This window comes from Bubalus bubalis, chromosome 11 (assembly GCF_019923935.1).
Source record: "Bubalus bubalis isolate 160015118507 breed Murrah chromosome 11, NDDB_SH_1, whole genome shotgun sequence".
NCBI lineage: Eukaryota > Metazoa > Chordata > Mammalia > Artiodactyla > Bovidae > Bubalus > Bubalus bubalis.
Genome location: NC_059167.1, coordinates 73,439,521 through 73,459,730, shown reverse-complemented (window position 1 = coordinate 73,459,730; position 20,210 = coordinate 73,439,521). Strand labels below are relative to the sequence as shown.

At 39.9% G+C, this 20,210-nt stretch overlaps 1 protein-coding gene across 11 annotated transcripts in view; it reads left to right on the top strand.

The window, feature by feature from the left end:
- The window catches only part of FMN1 (formin 1), a 498,278-nt gene extending 479,254 nt beyond the window's left edge, over positions 1-19,024 (top strand). For 5 of the 11 annotated variants that reach the window (XM_025295965.3, XM_044925241.2, XM_025295966.3 and 2 more), the window contains 2 exons: positions 9,267-9,351; positions 10,525-19,024. In XM_025295965.3, the coding sequence (XP_025151750.3) occupies positions 9,267-9,351; positions 10,525-10,569 (130 nt within the window). In that variant the 3' untranslated portion in view covers positions 10,570-19,024. The remainder of the gene's footprint in view (positions 1-9,266; positions 9,352-10,524) is intronic. The other 6 variants (XR_006542923.2, XR_006542921.2, XR_006542918.2 and 3 more) reach the window with 6 other exon arrangements.
- The last annotated feature ends 1,186 nt before the right edge of the window (positions 19,025-20,210 follow it).

Below are 20,210 nucleotides of genomic sequence, written 5' to 3'. Positions count from 1 at the left end.
ACATAGCTTTGACTATACAGTCCTTTGTCAGCAAAGTAATGTCCCTGCTCTTTAATATACTGTCTAGGTGGTTACAGCTTTTCTTCCAAGGAGCAAGCGTCTTTTAATTTCATGGCTGCAGTCACCATCTGCAGTGATTTTGGAGCCCAAGAAAATAAAGTCTGTCACTATTCCATTGTTTCCCCATCTGTTTGCCGTGAAGTGATGGGACCCAATGCCATGATCTTCGATTTTTGAATGTTGAGTTTTAAGCCAGCTTTTTCACTCTCCTCTTTCACTTTCATCAAGAGGCTCTTTAGTTCCTCTTTGCTTTTTGCCATAAGGGTGGTGTCATTGAGCATTGAGCATTGGTGATGTTATGGTGAGAGAAAGTGACTTTATATTTTCATGCGCCAGAATGGACTTGAATATTTGCCCCATAACCATTCTTGAGACCTAAGTTTTTACAGTTTGGAGGCTTATCACTTATAATTATTTATTAATTCATTAACTCAGTTTTGCGGTCACATACTATATGCCATTTTACAGTGTAAAATGTGAAGGAAAGAAGGTGAAGTCCTATCCCCTGCTTTTGAGAAGCTCTGCTACTGCTAAGTCACTTCAGTCGTGTCCAACTCTGTGCGACCCCATAGACGGCAGCCCACAATAAACTCAGCCTGCTCCCCCATCCCTGGGATTCTCCAGGCAAGAACACTGGAGCAGGTTGCCATTTCCTTCTCCAGTGCATGAAAGTGAAAAGTGAAAGTGAAGTCGCTCAGTCTCTGGTCTTGTGTAAAAAGCAGGTGCATAACATGATTGCAACACAGTGAAATAAATTAACCTTGATGGGAGGTATGAACTTTATCCAACCAGATTTCTTTCTTTATGTAATAAATGTGCCGTGGAAAAAAAAAGATTGGAAAACATTCCATTTTATTAATAAAATAACCTTAAATGTCCTAGAAAGTCTTAGACAGGACCAACCTTATAATTTACGGGGCTCCTTGTTCAAAAACTGGGAATCTCAAGAACGTGGTGGGAGTGCATTAAATGAAGAAGCCCCATGCAACTGTGCATGTGTGTGCCCAGGCAGCCTCAAGGGCTCAGCATTTTAAAACATTCAGATGAGCAGTATTTTAAGGAAGTAAAGGATTTTTTAAAAAATTTGTTCTGTATGTCTCTTTATGGCATGTCAGTGTGTGCCAGCTACGGTATCAAGGGCTAGGAACACAGCAATAAAAATGATAGCCACAATCTCTATACTCTCATGTATCTTACTGTCTAACTGAAAGATTTGTATATGATAATTTTCCTAAACTGTCCCATTGTGTCTTAATTACATTCTCAGAAAAGCATTTAAATGGCCAGTAAGTCTTGCCTTTTCTTTACACTTTTAATTATATAGAATAATTTGAAAATATAATCCTTCCATGTATAAATATAGAATTTTCCTATAAGGAACAAGTGTTATTTTGCTTATGAGAAAAACAAGGTTAACATGAAAAAATATATTTACTCATAAATTCTATAATTTGAAATGTAAATTTTATTTATGATACTTACATCAAAGAAACTTGGGGAAATTGTGAGGAAATAGATTCAATCTTCTTTTGAAGTTGAAATAGTTTCTTACTTATTTATCTGGAAAAGGTCAGTTTTCATTCCAATCCCAAAGAAAGGCAACGCTAAAGAATGTTCAAACTACGCACAGTTGCACTCATCTCATATGCTAGCAAAGTAATGCTCAATATTCTCCAAGCCAGGCTTCAACAGTACGTGAACCATAAACTTCCAGATGTTCAAGCTGGGTTTAGAAAAGCCAGAGGAACCAGAGATCAAATTGCCAACATCCATTGGATCATCAAAAAAGCAAGAAAGTTCCAGAAAAATATCTACTTCTGCTTTATTGACTACACCAAAGCCTTTGACTGTGTGGATCACAACAAACTGTGGAAAATTCTTCAAGAGATGGGAATACCAGACCACCTTACCTGCCTCCTGACAAATCTGTATGCAGATCAAGAAGCAACAGTTACAACTGTACGTGGAACAACAGACTGGTTCCAAATCAGGAAAGGAGTACATCTGTCAACCTGCTTATTTAACTTTTTTGCAGAGTACATCATGTGAAATGCTGGGCTGAATGAAGCACAAGCTGGAATCAAGATTGTCATGAGAAATAAGAGTAACCTGAGAAATAAGAGTAACCTAAGATATGCAAATGACACCACCCTTATGGCAGAAAGCAAAGAGGAACTAAAGAGCCTCTTGATGAAAGTGAAAGAGGAGAGTGAAAAAGTTGGCTTAAAGCTCAACATTCAGAAAACTAGGATCATGGCATCTATTCCCATCACTTCATGGCAAATAGATGGGGAAACAATGAAGACAGTGACAGACTTTATTTTCTTGGGTTCCAAAATCACTGCAGATGGTGACTGCAGCCATGAAATTAAGACCCTTACTCCTTGGAAGGAAAGTTATGACCAACCTAGACAGCATATTGAAAAGCAGAGACATTACTTTGCCAACAAAGGTCCATGTAGTCAAAGCTATGGTTTTTCCAATAATCATGTATGGATGTGAGAGTGGGACTATAAGGAAAGCTGAGTGCAAAAGAATTGGTGCTTTTGAACTGTGGTGTTGGAGAAGACACTTGAGAGTCCCTTGGACTGCAAGGAGATCCAACCAGTCTATCCTAAAGGAGATCAGTCCTGGGTGTTTATTGGAAGGACTGATGTTGAAGCTGAAACTCCAATCCTTTGGCCACCTGATGCAAAGAGCTGACTTACTGGAAAAGACCCTGATGCTGGGAAAGATTGAAGGCTGGAGAAGAAGGGAACAACAGAGGATGAGATGGTTGGATGGCATCACTGACTCGATGGAGTTGAGTTTGAGCAAGCTCTGGGAGTTGGTGATGGACAGGGAAGCCTGGCATGCTGCAATTCATGGGGTCACAAAGAGTCAGACACAACTGAGCAGAACTGAACTGATTTATTTGGTTGAGAAATGTATGTCATGTCTGCATCAAAGTATAGCTTCTCATTATGACTTTTAAAATCTGTGTTCAGATCAGAAAAAGTTGAGGTGAGTTCCTTGGTTTGCTGAATCTCTGGATAATAGCATTAGTTGATTTGGTTTGCTTTCAGAATACATGTAAATAATATTATTGCAAGATAGTATTTAGCTAGTAGCAGCTCCATTAGTATTATTTATAGTCAGAAACTATTGTCATGCGTTCTTCAGGAGTTCCTTTATCTCTGTGATGGAAGATTCCATTATGGTTATCCTTTGTTAGGTGTCCAGTTCAGTGGCTCAGTCATGTCTGACTCTTTGCAATCCCATGGACTGCAGCACGCCAGGCCTCCCTGTCCATCACCAACTCCCAGAGTTTACTCAAATTCATGTCCATTGAGTCAGTAATGCCATCCAACCATCTCATCCTCTGTTGCCCCCTTCTCCTCCTGCCCTCGGTCTTTCCCAGCATCAGGGTCTTTTCCAGTGAGTCGGCTCTTCGCATCAAGTGGCCAAAGTATTAGAGCTTCAGCTTCAGCATCAGTCCTTCCAATGAATATTCAGGACTGGTTTCCTTTAGGATTGACTGATTAGATCTCCTTGCAGTCCAAGGGACTCTCAAGAGTCTTCTTCAACACCACAGTTCAGAAGCAACATTTCTTTGGCACTCAGCCTTCGTTATGGCCCAACTCTCATCCATACATGACTATTGGAAAAATCATAGCTTTGACTATATGGAGCTTTGTTAGCAAAGCAATGTCTCTGCTTTTTAATACACTATCTAGGTTTTTCATAGCTCTTCTTCTACGGAGCAAGCATCTTTTAATTTCATGGCTGCAGTCACTGTCTGCAGTGATTTTGGAGCACCAAAAAATAAAGTCTATCACTGTTTCCATTTTTTCCCCCATCTATTTACCATGAAGTGATAGGACTGGATGTCATGATCTTAGCTTTTTAAATGTTGAGTTTTAAGCCGCCAATTTTTCATTCTCCTCTTTCACCTTCATCAAGAAGCTCTTTTGTTCCTCTTCACTTTCTGCCATTAGGGTGGTATCATCTGCATATCTGAGGTTATTGATATTTCTCCTGGAAATCTTGATTCCAGCTTGTGGTTCATCCAGCTGGGTATTTTGCATGATGTACTCTGCATATAAGTTAAATAAGCAGAGTGATGATATACAGCCTTGACATACTCCTTTCATGATTTTGAACCAGTCCATTGTTCCATGTCCAGTTCTAACTGTTAGTTTTTGTCCTGCATACAGGTTTCTCACGAGGCAGGTAAGGTGGTTTGGTATTCCCATCTCTTGAAGAATTTTCCACAGTTTGTTGTGATCCACACAGTAAAAGGCTTTAGCATAGTCAATGAAGCAGAAGTAGAAGTTTTTCTGGAATTCCCTTGTTTTTTCTATGATCCAATGGATGTTGGCAGTTTGATCTAGATATGTTAATTAATTTAATTCTCACAGTAAACCATGTAAGGGAATATCCCCTGGAGAAGGAAATGGCAATCCACTCCAGCACTCTTGCCTGGAAAATCCCATGGACGGAGGAGCCTGATAGGCTACAGGCCATGGGGTCGCAAATAGTCAGACACAACTGAGCGACTTCACTTCACTTCACTTCACTTCACTTCATATATGATTGTTGTTTTTTTGTTTGTTTGGGGGCTTCCCTGTGTGGCTAAGGCTGTAAAGAATCTGCCTTCAATGCACAATACCCAGGTTTGATCCCTGAGTTGGGAAGATCCTGAAGAAGGGAATGGCTGTGCACTCTAGTATTCTTGCCCAGAGAATTCCATGGACAGAGGAGCCCAGTGGGCTACAGTCCATGGGGTCACAGAGTCGGACATGACCGAGCAGTTAACACAGACTCACACACAGACACACACACACACATATATAATACATATGTATATCATACCATTTTATATATAAAGAAACTGAAAGTTGATTAACTCACTCCAAGTTGTCTAATAACTAGCAGAGTTGGAGTTAAAATCAAGCCTCACTGATGCTGAAGCTACTTTGCACCAAGCTTTGATTCCTCTCAGTCCTTTCTGATTTTCTGGAGTGCCCTGTGAAAGGGAGACATCATAATTGAATGAGAATCTTTAGAGAAAAGCAAGATAGAATCACCGAGATCAGAATTGTCCTTGGAAACCTGGGGTATGCATGAGAACCTCAGCCTACAGAACAGTCACAGAGCAATAGGAAATGGTTAGCAGTGGGGACAGGACGTTAGGTTATCTCCCAGTTTACCTAATTCCCCCTTTCCAATCACCGTCCCCCACCCCACCCCCGGATACGGAGAGAACATGGAAAGTGATTGCAGAGCTACTAAGAAATATGGGAATCGGGGGAGGCAATGCTGAGCCTGCATCATGGTAGAAGACCAATTCCGGGAGAAAAGATCAGAATTCTAAGGTGAAAAGGAACTACTTAGGCAAAAGATGACCCTCAAATTTCCTAAAAGTTAGGGAGCTGCAGGAGGAATAGTAATTCCAAGCGATTCCATTGGATTTGGGATTAAAGGATGAACAATAGGTGCTCTTGTTGAAAACAAATCTTGCTGGAGAAAACCAAGGAAAGAAGGTGCTACAAGCCATAGCTTCATCTTGATTGCAGATCCCTTACTGATTGGTCTCCAATGCAGTCTGAACAGGATTTGCTCCTTCTGGTGCATTCTTTTCTTATGTGGGTATGGTGACAGTTAGTGCTGCAAGCAGAAAAGTTTAGTAGGCAGTGTGGTATATATGTCAGACTTATGCCAGAGCTTGTTCTCACGGCAGCTCTGCAGATGCATTTCTTGGGTTACATAAATCATTGCTCATCTTTGTCTCATTTTTCTTTTCTGATGCACAAGTCAGCATGTTGAATTCATTGAACTAACTTGTGCATGTGGGCAGGGAGATTGGATTATGAAGTGTGTATTTCAAACAAATTGTGCAAAATGAAGTAACAAGCTAAGGCACTCAGCCACTTCTTCAGTATTAAGCAAGTATGGGATTAGTAATGAGTGAAAGATTCAGATTTGAGGCCCTGAAAAAAAGCATGTTCATTTTTTTGTCTTTGATGTGAAGACATTTTTAAAACACAGACATTCAAAAACATAGAACATTTTTGAAGAAATTTTTAAGTAAACATATTAAAGATCACAACACACCCATATTCCCACCACCTAGAATTGTTACCATTTTGCCACATATTCTTTAAGATTTTATAATTGAAAATGAAATATTGTGGATAAAAATGGAATTCTGTTTGACGTTGTTGTTCAGTCGCTAAGTTGTGTCTGACTCTTTGCAACCCCATGGACTGCAGCACGCCAGGCTTCCCTGTCCTTCACTCTCTCTAGGAGTTTCCTCAAACTTACGTCCATTGAGGCAGTGATGCCATCCAACCATCTCATCCTCTGCCACCCTCTTCTCCTTTAGACACCTCCCAAAGTCATTCTCTTCTTCCATCTTTCTAGCGATAACTTCTATCATGAAATTAGTCTCTTTCCAGTCTGCATGTAAGTATAAATAGATGTTTACATACAGGTGCAGGCATCTGTGAACAGTCTTTTGTGGGCACTACTCCCCAGCATATACACAAAGTAGCATAATGCACACACAGTAACAGTACTAGTGAACATATGTTGCGTGATTACACTGTGCCTGGAGCAGCACTTTCTCAGTCCTTTCAGTGACTCAACATAGCCCACACTGTTGTTACCTCCTTTTCTAGGTGCACAGAGAGGTCACTTGCCCAGGGTCACACAGCTAATAAGTAGTGGGGCTGAGAATTAATCCCACAGTCTAGCTCTGGAGTTGAGCACTTGACCACCAGGCTGGATGGCCTCTTCACTCTATCACCCTGCAGAATTTGTCACTCTTTCAATATCATGTTTCTGATATCCACATTTTCACAGTTTTACAGTATTCTGTTAAATGAATATAAGCATCACTGCACTGTGCGTGGGCTTTCCAGATGGCTCAGTGGTAAAGAATTTGCCTGCCAATGCAGGAGATGCAAAGACTCCAATTCAGTCCCTGGGTCGGGAAGATCCCCTGGAATAGTCAGTGGCAACTTCCTCCAGTATTCTTGCCTATAGAATTCTATGAACAGAGGATCCTGATGAGCTACAGTCCGTGGGGTCGCAAAGAGTTGGACACGACCGAGCACACACACGAAAACACGGTGCTTAAGACCTATAAAATGCAAACAGTGAGAGTTTCCATCTCACAGGGTTGCTGGGAGAATTGAATGGCTTAATTCAAATAAAGCAGGGAGAAGAGTACCTAGCAGAGAGTACGCACCCTGTAAATGTCAGCTGTTATTATTTGCTCTTATCATCTATCCTGTATCCTCTTGAACCTGATTATTAGGTTGTTTCAATTTTTCATTATTGCATATATTGCAACAATGAAAGCCCTGTGTCTAATTATAAAATTTTCTTTTGGGTATCTCCCTAGAAGAGGAATTGATAGCTCATAGAGTATGTATGTGTTCAGTTTCACTTGATGCTGCCAAAGCTTGCTGTGTACATTCACACACCCTCATACATGTTTTGGGTTCCTATCACCCATTATTGTCCTCAATGTCAGTTGACATTCTCTGTTAGATTTGCCAATCTGATGGTTGAGAAATACTGCCTTGTTGAATTGATAAGCCGAGTAAGAAATAATGTCATGTTGTGGAATTGGGTTTTCAATAACAACTTTATTGAGATATGATTCACATGCTGTAAAATTTACCCTTTTGAAAGTGTTCAATTCAGTGGTTTTCCATATATACACAAGGATCTGCAACCATCACTGATACCTAGTTTTAGGAGAAACCCCTTATTCATTAGCAGTCACTCCCACTTCTCCACTGCCCCCAGCCCCTGTCATTGCTAATCTACTTCATGTTTCTTTTATTTACCTACTCTGGACATTGCATGTAAATGGAATCATATAATATGTGGATTTTTATAGCTGGCTTCTTTCATTTATCTTAATAAAATGGATTTTTTAGGTTCATCCATGATGTAGCTTTCATTTAGCACTTCATTCCTTAATATGGCCCAGTACTTCATTCCTTAAAATATTCTGTTGTGTTACTATACTACCATTTGTTTATTCATTTATCAGCTGATGCAAATTTGGACTGTTTCTACTTTGGCTGTTTTAAATAATTTTAAATAATGCTGCTATAAAAATTCATATGTATATTTTTTATAGACAAATTTTCATTTTTGGGGGTATACATATATTGATATACCAAGTAGTGGAATTGCTGGGTCATATGCTAACTATGTTTAACATTTTGAAAAGCTGCCAAACTGTTTTCCAATGTGATTGTACCATTCTCTAGTTCCATCAGCAGTGTATAAGGATTCCAATTTCTTCACATCCTCATCTCTAATGCTTGTTATTGTCTGTCTTTTTAATTCTATCCATCCCTAGGGGCTAGGAGTGGTATCTCCTTGTGGTTTTGCTTTGTATTTCTCTGACTGATGATGTCGCACATCTTTTCATGTGCTTATGAGCCATCTGTCTTTGGAGAAATGTCTAGTTAAATATTTGGCCTATTTTTTAAGTTGAGTGATTTGTCTCTTTATTTGAGTTTGTAAGCTATCCATGTAATCTGAATGTAAGTCCTTTATCAGATACATGATTTACAAATATTTTCCCCATTCTGTAGGTTGGCTTTGACTTTCTTGATGTGAACTGGTGGATTTTTTTTTTTTTTTTTTTTTCTGTGCTACATGGCTTGTAGGATCTTAGTTCTCCCACCAGGGATTGAACCAGAGCCCCTGACAGACAGTGAAAGCACCAAGTCCTAACCACTGGACAGCCAGGGAACTCTCTGGTGGATTTTAATATTTGCAGTTTTGTATGTTTCTCCAAAATTTTAGTTTTTCAGATTGTCTTTATCTTGTCTGCTGAGTGGTTCACAAGCCAGATAGCCTTGGGGTGTGCCCTTAGAGTACAGGGAGTCCATCCAGTATTCCATAGATCAGAAACTCTTACCTTGGTCACAAAAGCACAGATTTCCCAAGCAGATCTCAGTGAGCTTCTCAGTCAGTGAAGGAAGATCAGTTTTGATACCCAAGATGAGATACCCTCACAGAGTCTGAATTTAATCATGAAAAGCACTGGAAAAGCCACCCCTTATATTACAGACTGCTAACTGATTAATTCAGCAGCATTTGGATTTCTGTTTAACCTGACCTCTTTCTTCTTTCTTTTTTTCTCCTCTTTTCTTTTCCTCCTCTCTCCTCCCCACTCCCTGTTTTGATTTCAGATTGAAAATGGCTCAGGAATCAGTCAGCAAGTTAACAGCAGAGAAGAAAGTGGAGACAAAGAAAATCAACCCCACGGCTAGTCTGGTGAGATGCATTTTTCATCATAACCTCAAGACTTTTCACTATACCTGAGGTGCACCCAGGAGTGGGCCTAAATTTAAAGGATAAAACTCAGAGGGATGAGTAGTGTACATATTCTCAGTTCCCATCCCAGGATACCACATGGTGAGAAAGAACATAGGGCAGGACAGAGTAAGGAGCAAAACCCAGCCCTGTGTGCTCTTCCAGCAAATTCAAACAGGGTCCTTTCCTGATAAACCAAATGTAGTCACTTGCCATTTCACAGCCTTGCCCATCGCACCTCACACCAAGATCCCCTTCATCTCAAAGTACCCTTCTCCTGAACTTGTTGAAGCATTTTACCCTCACCAGTTCCTTTTCCTTGTTAAAGAGAGGGGCAGGGAGTAGCCTCTTTTGCTAGTTGGTAAAACTGAGATGCAGAAAGATACAGCCTACCTAAGATCACTTCTCAGACTGCTGACTGGTCCCCTGACTGCTCGCCCTAGGATAGAAACTAGCAGACTAGTGTGTCTTCCGAGCCATGAAGGGAAGCTGTGCTCCACAGTCCCACTTGCAATACTGATCACAAGGAATCTCCACGATACAGTTGGAATAGCTGAATGGTTAGGAACCCAGGGTATAGAGGTTCAAGTCCCAGCTTAGCCACTTACTAGTTGTATTTTACTAGTTGTGAAGTTACTTTACTTCTTCATTCTTCACTAGTACTTTTGCCAGTTGCTTTAAATTCTTTTACCACCTAAGTGGTCAATAAGTGAGATGATTTCTGTTAACCAACGATGGTGTTCTCCTAACAACCCCATCAGCAGCTCAGCAAATGTTGAGTGAGAAATGGGGAAGTCAGGGCTGTACGACTTCATCAGGGACAGCCATGGTTGGCTTGCAGAGCTCCTACCTGAATGGAAACATTCTGTGCCCATTTGGTGGTGTATTCGGTACACTCATCTTTATATGGTGTATCTCTATTTTTGATGGCAGTGGGCTCAACTCAGATTTTTGTCTTCTTCCCTCATTATCCACTGCTCCTTCCCCAGGCCTCTATCCTCTCATTTCTAGGGCATTTGGTACAACTCTATTCAGCATCATAGACCAACATTTGAGAAACAGATCAAAATTTGAGAAAGGTAAAAATTTAGGAAAAGGAATAATAATAAACTCAATTTTTGTCTCAAATAACAGAAGGAAAGACTGCGTCAGAAGGAAGCTAGCGTGAGCACCAACTAACACAGACACAGGAGAACAGTGATCGTGAGGCATAGCACCCGCATGACCCTCTGTAATACCAGTGCTACAAGAAGCCCTCAAAAGATACGTCACTCAGTGTTTATTTTGCTCATCTCTTTCCGAGAACCCTGTGCCTTCTTAAAGAAGCCCCTTGTTAAGCCATAGGAACAATGAAATGCTGCTGAAGAAGTATTTGAGAACTGTTTCTTCTAGAGGTCCAAAGTTCGCTCTGCTACAAGACCAGAGAATTACCAAGATTTTTGAGTTTTTCTTTTTTTAAATCAGGGACCTCCAGCTTTTTAACCCAAGCATGATATATGTAAACTTGTGACAGAAGAATAGATGGATTTTTTGTGACAGCCACCTTGAGCAAGTTCAAGCCTTGATCTTTACAATAATCAAGCCTGCTGGTTTGATTATTGATCTTAATTTTGATTCTATTGCAGCAAGATCCTGAAGCACCCGTCTTGCCAAAAATGTTGAGACTTACCAGAATTATTTTAAGAGGCCCAAGACTGTATGCCCCACACTCAAGAAATGGTTATTTTTCATTGTTTTTCATGTGTTAGAAAGAACAGAACATGGAATTATACATGGATGGAGAAGGAGGTTAAATAGTCATAAACTTCCTTCTGGAGAACAAATTATAATACAGGTAGTTGGCATCAGCCATTTAGCAAGAGCCATTCTTCTGTTTTCATATCAGTTCATTGAGGTTTCCTAGGCCACTAGGAATTCTCTACCCCTTATTTAAAAAAAAAAAAAAACTATGATAACTGAGCAGCAACAGACTTGGGGTCAAAGCATCTGCTTTGATGAGTGACCCAGTATCAGCCAGAGTTCATTTCACACCTCAAATCATCTATGAGTGGATACACCATGTTGAACTGCAGCTGAGCTGTACGCCAGGTTCTGGGACTGAATATGGCTGGACCTCTCCCATGCACCCTGGGAGGCAGTGTCTAGACAGGAGAGCAAATGCTTCTTGCAGCTGTTTATCATGACCTTGACTGACAGACATGTGACCTGTGGTTGAAGCAGGGGGGTTTAATGTCCAAAAAAGATAGGGTAGTAAAAAAGTTCTTTACATCAAAATGAGAAGAGGGCGATTACATTGATATTGAATTTTGAGTTCAACAGGTAGTTTTTTCTGACCCTGGAAGCCCGTGTGATTACTGCCTCTAGAGTCACAGGAAAACCACCTTGGACCTCTCGCCACTCTCCTATGCTGTGAGAGGAGAAGAGAGGAGACTTGGGGTGGACTGAGGGAAGGATCAAAGCCTATCAGGTTTCAGTCTTGAAAGGAGAGAGGTCCAAGCTTTCTCCTCCCAACTGGTGGAAGACCATCTAGAGAAGAGCAGAAACCTTAACACCCTTCCGCATCAGCTGGTCATGTGTGAGCTGCCCCTTGCCCCAGCATCTTGCCAGAGTCCCTCAACTTGCCAGGTACCTGAGTGTCTACCCAGGACCTGCCTGCTAGTTATCAGCCCCCACAGGGACCCCATAATAGATATAGCCAATTAAAGCAGCACCATATCCTAATACAATGCCCAAGAATGTAGAGTCAGGATCAAATCTAGTCAAAAGGCCATATTCCTGCAGGTGCTAGCCACTCTTTCTAATAATTAAAAAAAAAAAAAGGAATGTAATAACATGGTTTGTTTTTTTGTTCCCAAAAAAATAAAAGAATAAGACAAGCAAAACAGAAGAGCTGGTAAGAACTTACATGACTAATAATAGTTGCTTGTGAGCAAGCCTTTCTTACTGCTTTCTTAGCTTGTTTTTCTCTTCATTTTCACTTAATGGTGAGGACCTAAGAAATTCCTCAATTTGAAACAAATCCTACTTACAGCTACCCTGTACTCTGTGACAGTCTTTCTAGTATTAACGGACAAAAGAAAAAGCGCCTGTTTTACCCACGCTCAAGTTGGATTTCATTCTAGTGGACAGACCGGAATTTGGCAGTAAAATAAAACCTTTTCTAAAGAGCAAAGTTTGCCTACCTCTGTTGGGAAAGCCTAGTGAGTCCAACATACTGTTAATGTGTGAAGACACCATGGCAGGATCCCCGCATTAGGCGTCTGGAAAACCCTCCCAAGTCCGCACGTGGACTGAGTGCGACGGTGCCCTCATTTGTAACTTGACCTGATGCTTGGTAACGGTTCACAAGACTTTGTCCAAGGTGGATCATCTTAAACAACCCAGAGGCCCTGAGAGAATCACCTGGCCAATATGCAGCTGAGATTGTGTTAACTACAGCAGGTGTCGCTAAACTTTTCATGAGTAAGTAGTTGGGGTATGTTAAGTAGTTGGGGTATGGTAAGTAGTTAGCAGCTTGGGCATGTCTGGCTGTTCTTAGCCCAGCCCTGCCTGCACAAGAGGGACAGTGGCCGGTATTTCTACCCTGCATTTAGCCAGACATATTTGACTCACTAATCAGACTCAGAGAAACCTTAACTTATAACAACATCATCTCTGCCTAGTTAAGATTCATTAAAGCTGAGGGCACAGTGGATAGCAGTTCAGATTCTTGCATAACCTGCATAATCATCAAGCACACAAGTATATCATATATGACATAAAAGCATTATATAAACATGTTAGGTGAAAAACAGGCCTATGAAGTATTGAGGATCAAGTGAGGCAGAGGTGTGCTATATGGTTTTTTAACCCAAGAAGAGACAGTTTATGGGCAGAGACATGGTGAAGGGAAAAGGTAGCCAAGAAGAAATGAATGATATGATGATAGGCAAGGCCCAGGAGTCACAGGTGATAGACCTGCTGCTCAGAAGTTACCTTTTGAATCCTTGGGTTGATGTCTATGAAATCTCTTTAAACATTCATTGCAACTACCCAGGAACTATGAAGAAAAAAGTGAAATCTGGGAAGTAGAATAAAGAGATCCAGTCATGCTCTTCCATCTTTAAATGTTTTAGCCAAAACAGTGGCAACATGATGAGAAACTGGATGCCAGACTGGACTCCGGTCTTCAGTCCTCTTTTCTTCCCGGTAAGAATAGTGTACGCTGCACACCTGCTCAGCCGCTCTTAGGCACGTCCTTTTCTCATAAGTATCGTAAGGAAAGGCATTTCCCAAATGCTCATATGCTGCTGGTGGAGAAATTAAAGGAAGGAATAAAACTCTTTGGTAGTATCAGCAAGGTGAAGAAGTCATTGGTACAGTCCTTCCAAGACTGTGATCAGATGTATCAAAAGATACGTAAGTGTATTTTTGGTAAAGATTTGCTTGTTGGACTGGGATTGCACATCTCTCTCTCTCTAGATTATACCACCTGCATGGGGAAATTTTAATTTTACTTCTTTGTTGGACAACATATTTTATTTCTATTTCATTCTTTGCCTGGTGTCACTAACATAGATCATTGCACACAGCAGACAGCACCTAGGCAGCCGGAATATGAAAGGGAATTAGCGGTGCAGACCTGTGGGCTCTTTCCCAGTAACCAGACTGTATGTAACACTGACATGGGAACTTCATTCCCTGATATTCTAAATTGGTCTGTTTTGTAGTACTGCCACCCTTGCCAAACAAAGATAAAACCAAATTGGAGCCTTCTGTGTGAAGAGGAGGAAGAAGTCAAAAAAAAACATAGCTTTTACCCCCAAAATAACTGATGCAAATATCAAATATCTTAGTTTAAATAGTCTAAAAATTGCTAACAAGAACTCTCCACTAGGTTTGAGCTTCATTTTTCTTTGATCTTGCCCATTCTCATCATTTAAAAACAAAAAGACCAAAAGGTAGAAGGGGAAAAGAAGCATCAGCAGATTTGGAAGTCAACAAATTAATTAGTTCCTGAATCACAAAAGAAGGACATATTGTGAAACCCAGTGTTGTAGAGGTCCTAAGCATATAAGAATTTGAACAGCTGTGAGGGCTGATGAGTGTGAACAAAGTAAAAGCTCTTAACTGCCCACTTGAGACTTCAGCCTAAACCAGGGAGTTTTCAGAGTGGGTTCAAGAGAGTGAAGTATTGCTCTGAACAATTTATTTTTGGAAAAATCACATACAAAGAGAAGTGGTATGTAGAGAAAGAAGTGTTAGACAATTAAAATTTCCTTTCTCTGATTCTCTTGTAAGAGCAGTTCATAAATGGATGGACCATCCAGAAAACCATGAATACCACACTTCATATATCAGGTTTTTACCATAGAAACACAGCTAAAGAGGGTAGCCTGAATAAAGAAATGAACTTTCATTCAAGTCAGCTACTTTGTTATAAAGAAATCTACAAGAGAAACAAGTCTGTGCAGACAAGTTTACAGTATTTGAAATGAATGGCTAGTTTTTAACTTTTCCAAAATGTAAATAACTTTGTTGAACATATTTCCATTTTCCAGCTATGGAGAGAGACAGTCTGGCTGGTCGGAACCTTGTCTGTTATTGGTGCAGAAGTCATTTAAAGGCACCCTTTGGCACAGGCCTCAGTGGGTCTGGCTCCTTGAGACTCACATAATTGTATTTATAACTCCATTATGACTGAATCCAGGCATCACTGGGCTCAGTTACACCGCTGTATGTGACTCGGAGGCTCATTTTGTGTCATGTCTGCAAACATGTCAGTTGTTGACACCTTGTTAGAGGCATTGAAGTTTAGTTTCACAGTTCTTCATTTCCCCTGCCAGGGAGCAGGCAATCTACCAGACCCTCCCAGATCAGTGCTTTGCTGGGAAGTAGTGAATTCCAGAGTATTATTAACATGTCAGACTGAAAGCCAGTTCAGTAGTTTTATTTCTTCCAAGACCCTTAATCAACCCTGTAATATAAACTTAGCATTTGGGAAATTTTTGTAGTTGACAGCTGACCTGGAAATGTGAAGATATGCAAATGTCAGCAAGGTGTCTCTGTCTCTTAAGGTGCCCATGAGGTGTCTACCAATGAAGAGATTAGCGGGGCAAAGCCGCATGTAGTAGGTCAGACTGTCTTCACTGAAGCTTCTGGATTCACTACCTCTCCACCCCCAGCTCCTCTCTCAGTCATCCTGGTGATAAATAGTAACACAGAGGACCTTTTTCTTCTCGTCCTCCCTTCTCTGATATGATGGTTCACTTTAGCCAGAGCTCAAACTCATTCTTGCATATTATGTCTCTAGAGTACTTGTTCATGAATATCTTCTTCACGCTATAATCTGGGAAAGACTGGTTTAATCTCAAGTTTTTATATAGAGTGGTAGCTAAAGCCATTATTTTACATTCCATCTCATATAACTTTCTATTTTTTAATATTTTCTTAAATATACTAAGAATCGCCATTGTATCTCTTTTTCTGAAAGCTTATTCATAGACTTCTGTGGGCTGTTGTTTTTGGTTTTTTTTTAATGCTTTGTGTGAAATTCAGTAGCACTGGGTGAGCAAAATGCAAATGAGCCCAATTTCCCACAGCAATTTGGCCTTCTTCTCCATGGAATAAGCAACCTTCTACCACCCTTAAGCTGTTTTGTAGGCTGTTTGCCTAAATTCTACCTGTGCAGACACCAAGGGGTTCTTCTGTCTTTGAAGCTGTAAGAATGTCTTAAAAGAGAATGAGTACTTCTCCCCATATATAGTGTGAGCTGGCAGTGTTTTATACTTAGTATATCAAGTAAGAAATCTAATGTTTTCAGGTGTGCATTCCCAGAGGTCTATCAACATCTTTAGCAAAATTATACATACTTTCTTTCCCTGTTTTCTTCTAAGACTTGCTTCCATTCTTGTCTCATGAAACAAATGTATTTTTGTTTATTCACCTGGGTCAGCTTTCTAGAATGAGAGGCTAGTCCCATGGACCACTGAGTATAAAGGAAGTTACCCTCCACTGCCCCATGACATGGTTAATAGGTGTGTTTAGGAATGCACAGCTTTCTGGGATATCTTGGGATGGATTTTTGAATTCCAGGTTTCCATGAAGTATATAAAATTGGGTACATAGCATACAAAGATTATACTGTTGTCCCCATAACAGATTAAGAGCTTTATAATCTATACACCTTAGATAGATTTCAGCAAACTGTAAGTAGCTCATTTTACCCGCTTTGTTCTTGGCAACTTGTTCCTATCTATAATCTTATTCCTTCACATCTGACCACCAAGGCATAAAGTGTCAACCCACTCATATTGCCCCCTGCAAAATCCTCTAAAGATGTCCATTTCCTTTAGAAACAAATCCATGGGTAAGAGGGGAAAGTCTAGTGACCATTCTCTTAGCCCAGGGTGGCACACATGGGATTTTGGGCTAAGTCTATACCAAATATTAATTTTACAATTTTTTAATTTCTCAAGATGCAAATAATGTGATTATTATTAGTAGGATGTAGAATCTTTGAAGAACATAAGCATTAAGAAAAAAGGACTTCTCTTTAAAGAAACAATCGAAGATATTCCTCAAAAGACAGAAACTTTTAAAATTAGAAATTGAATAATTTTTAAGATTCTTTGGAGAAAATATGTCATTGATTCATCATAGTCTTTTCCTTTTCGTTGAGTTTTAATTTAGACTAGCATGGGAAGCAGAGTGCCCCTGGCACTTTGATTTAGGGGATCGTGCTTTGGCCTGGAAAGTCAGTACTGGCCTGCATGCCCAGAACCCAAATGAAGTCAGTCAGTGTCCTAATGAGAATCAGGCCTAACAGAAATGTAAATTATTTCAAGACCTTTAGGGTTTAATTTTCTTAGCAACACCCTTGACCCTGTTTCCTAAAATTAATTTGATCCATGCAGTTATGTGTCTTCATTTTGCGTTATGAGATTGCAAGCAATGGGATGATGGAGAAAAATAGACAGTAGAAAAGGAAAATTTGAACAAGGCCAGGGTGTAATGTTTTGCTGATATAATGCATTGTTAGGGAGCTGGTGACTGTTGCCATGGTTGTATCATGGGCAGCCTTTCAACAGATGCTCAGGGCATATGTATGAGGGCAGTAGGAGTGCCCAGTATCTCCTATTGGTCCATGCTTGACAGTGTGCTGGAAAAGCAGATACATACCAGTGGACTGGCCTGTGCTTGCTGAAATAACTTCATTGAATTTCAGATTAATTTCCATGGGATCAGTTATCCATGAACCTTCCTGGTTCCTCTCTGCCTGTTTAAAATTCATTTTGGCATCAAGCTTCATTTCATTTTTCTCCTTTCAGTACTTCTGCATTGCCTCCCCTTCCTTCACATCCTACAGTGACATTTGCCTCGCTTTACTGTTTCTCCAGGACCCAGCTTTCCGTCCCTCTTTCCCCCACAGACACCTGAAGTGCCCCCGAGCCCTCACTCTGTCGCCCCACACCCATGCTCCATCCCCCAGCCCTGTGGACAGGGGGCTCTGCTGTCACTGAGAGAGACACAGCCTTGTGACTGCTTCTTGTTAATGTCAGCACCACCTCATCACTTAAGCAAAGAGGGAAAAATCCATAAAAGAGATGGAAAATACATTTCTTTTTTTATTATTATTCTACTTTATTTTAAGAAGCTTGAAAAGAGGGGTGGTTCCAGTCCTTCTCAGTTTCCCAGAGAGTTTTACTTTACAACTGTCTAATGAAGGACCATTCTTTTGATAAATGTATAAATCAGTCCAGGTCACCAGCTATGATGCGTAGGACTCAAGTGTTGAATCTCTGTGCTGCTGGACAAAGTGACTAAATTCTGTGCAAATATTTTGAATCATAGGCTTTTTATTGCCCCTCGGTTCTTACTACTACTCATGATTCAAACATCTTCACGAAGCTGGGTCAGGATGTTGACAATTTGTGGTTATTTTCAGATCAACAGTAACTTACCCTCTTGAAAGCACTTAAAAAGAAAGTTAAGTGTATCTTAAATATGCAACCATTTGACCTGGAAAAAAGTTGGCTTTTCTGTTTAATTATTAGACCAATCTGTAGATGTAATCTTATAGGTTTTTAATGCAATAATGAAGACAGTTTGAGAAATGAGAAGGCACTTTAAAGACATGAAACCTTGTATTATACACTCGTGGATATTTTTTAATAAGCTAATTGGATTCAGGTATTTTTTTCCCTTTAAATTTTTAAAAATATGTATTTCTAATTTTTTTGCATATTTAATTTTGTCAAAACTGAGAAATGCTCGCTAGTTGAACTTGTAAATGTTATTTGCAAACCAAATAAAGTATTTATTTTTAAAAAGAAAAGGTGAAGGAATCAGTACTGATTTGTACATAATGAATATATGTGTGTGTGTGTGTATATATTTTTCCTTCCTGACACTACTTGGTCCTCACATCAATTGTATTTTTGTACATAGTGTATATATATTGGTTAGAAAATGTAGATTGTCTATTCAAAGACTTCTGTCTCTGATAGATTATATTTATCCTACTGTTGATACCTCTCTTAATTTGTTTTAAGAGATAGAATTCTATTTTTTTGGAACTTGCAGAGAACTGCATTCATGGCTTCCAATTGTAAATATGCTAAGGGTATTTTAATAAATTCTGGTTTCATGTCTGTCTGGTGTGCAGTACAGATCTGTTTCCATGAGGCATTTAAGATAGTATCCCAGCAGAGTGCTGTAATGTGGAGAATACCAATCATTTCTAACTTGCATTATTGCTCGAGGGCAGCATTACTGCTGAACTACAAAAGCTGGATCTCGGTAAGTCCATCATTCGCATTTTCTTCTTTCTCCTCTGTCCTCCACACCAACAGTGGGAAATCTGGCTAGGCATTCAAGGCTAACACCAAACAGACAAACCCAGCCAAGCACGGTCTCAACCGTACTCACCTGAAAGCAACTCTGCTTGAACATAAATTGCCCAAGGTTGGGTGTGGGGTGGAGAACCACAAGGATTGGTGACTTTGTGTCATGAATTGGTAGAGTATGGAAACAGAACAGAAATATAATTGTATTTTAACACTAAATACAACATTCAAATTCTTTTCAGGCAGATGATAAGATAAATGCAGGTATTTATGAAAAAACTAAAAGACTTTCAGCAAATCACTGCTCTGTGAAACAGAAGAGCAGTCTTTGTGATTGCATGTTTAACTGATTCATTAGTTCAGTGTACTTGAATGCCATGCACTCTTGAGTTCTAGAAGTTTGTTGAAATATGCCCTAATGGGTTTAATGAACACACATAGTTATCATCTGGGGAGACATTTTATCACTAGGAGAGCTTTAAAATCAGAGTCATAGAGCTGCAAAAATCTTCGGACACTGGATAAAAATCTCCATTTCACAGAGTTGAAAACCACTGTAATTCAAGGGACTTGTTGAAAGTTATACTCAGCATTAGTAAATACATCAAGACTAGAATCCACATCTCTTGACCCTAAGGCCAAAGCCCTTCCAACTGCTCAACTCATTCATCACATTAAGTTCTTTTCTTCAAAAGACCCCATTATGGAGAAATGTTCTAGAACTGTTGTTTGGAAAGTAGGGTCCAAATGCTCCTAAGGGTTTGGAGAAACCATTATTAAAGTTGTACCTTGAATTAAAGTACTTAGTAGAGGTTGAAGACTTCTGTATCATAAAGACCTAGGAAAAATATTCCACCTTAGGAAGAATCTCCTCTTTGATTTACTGAGATTTACTCTCCCTTGCAGAGCATAGTGGTACCTGTTGAATTTTTAAGTATACATATTTGCCTATTCTTTAAATAGTCCAGGTATGCCGATGGTCCAACTAATAGG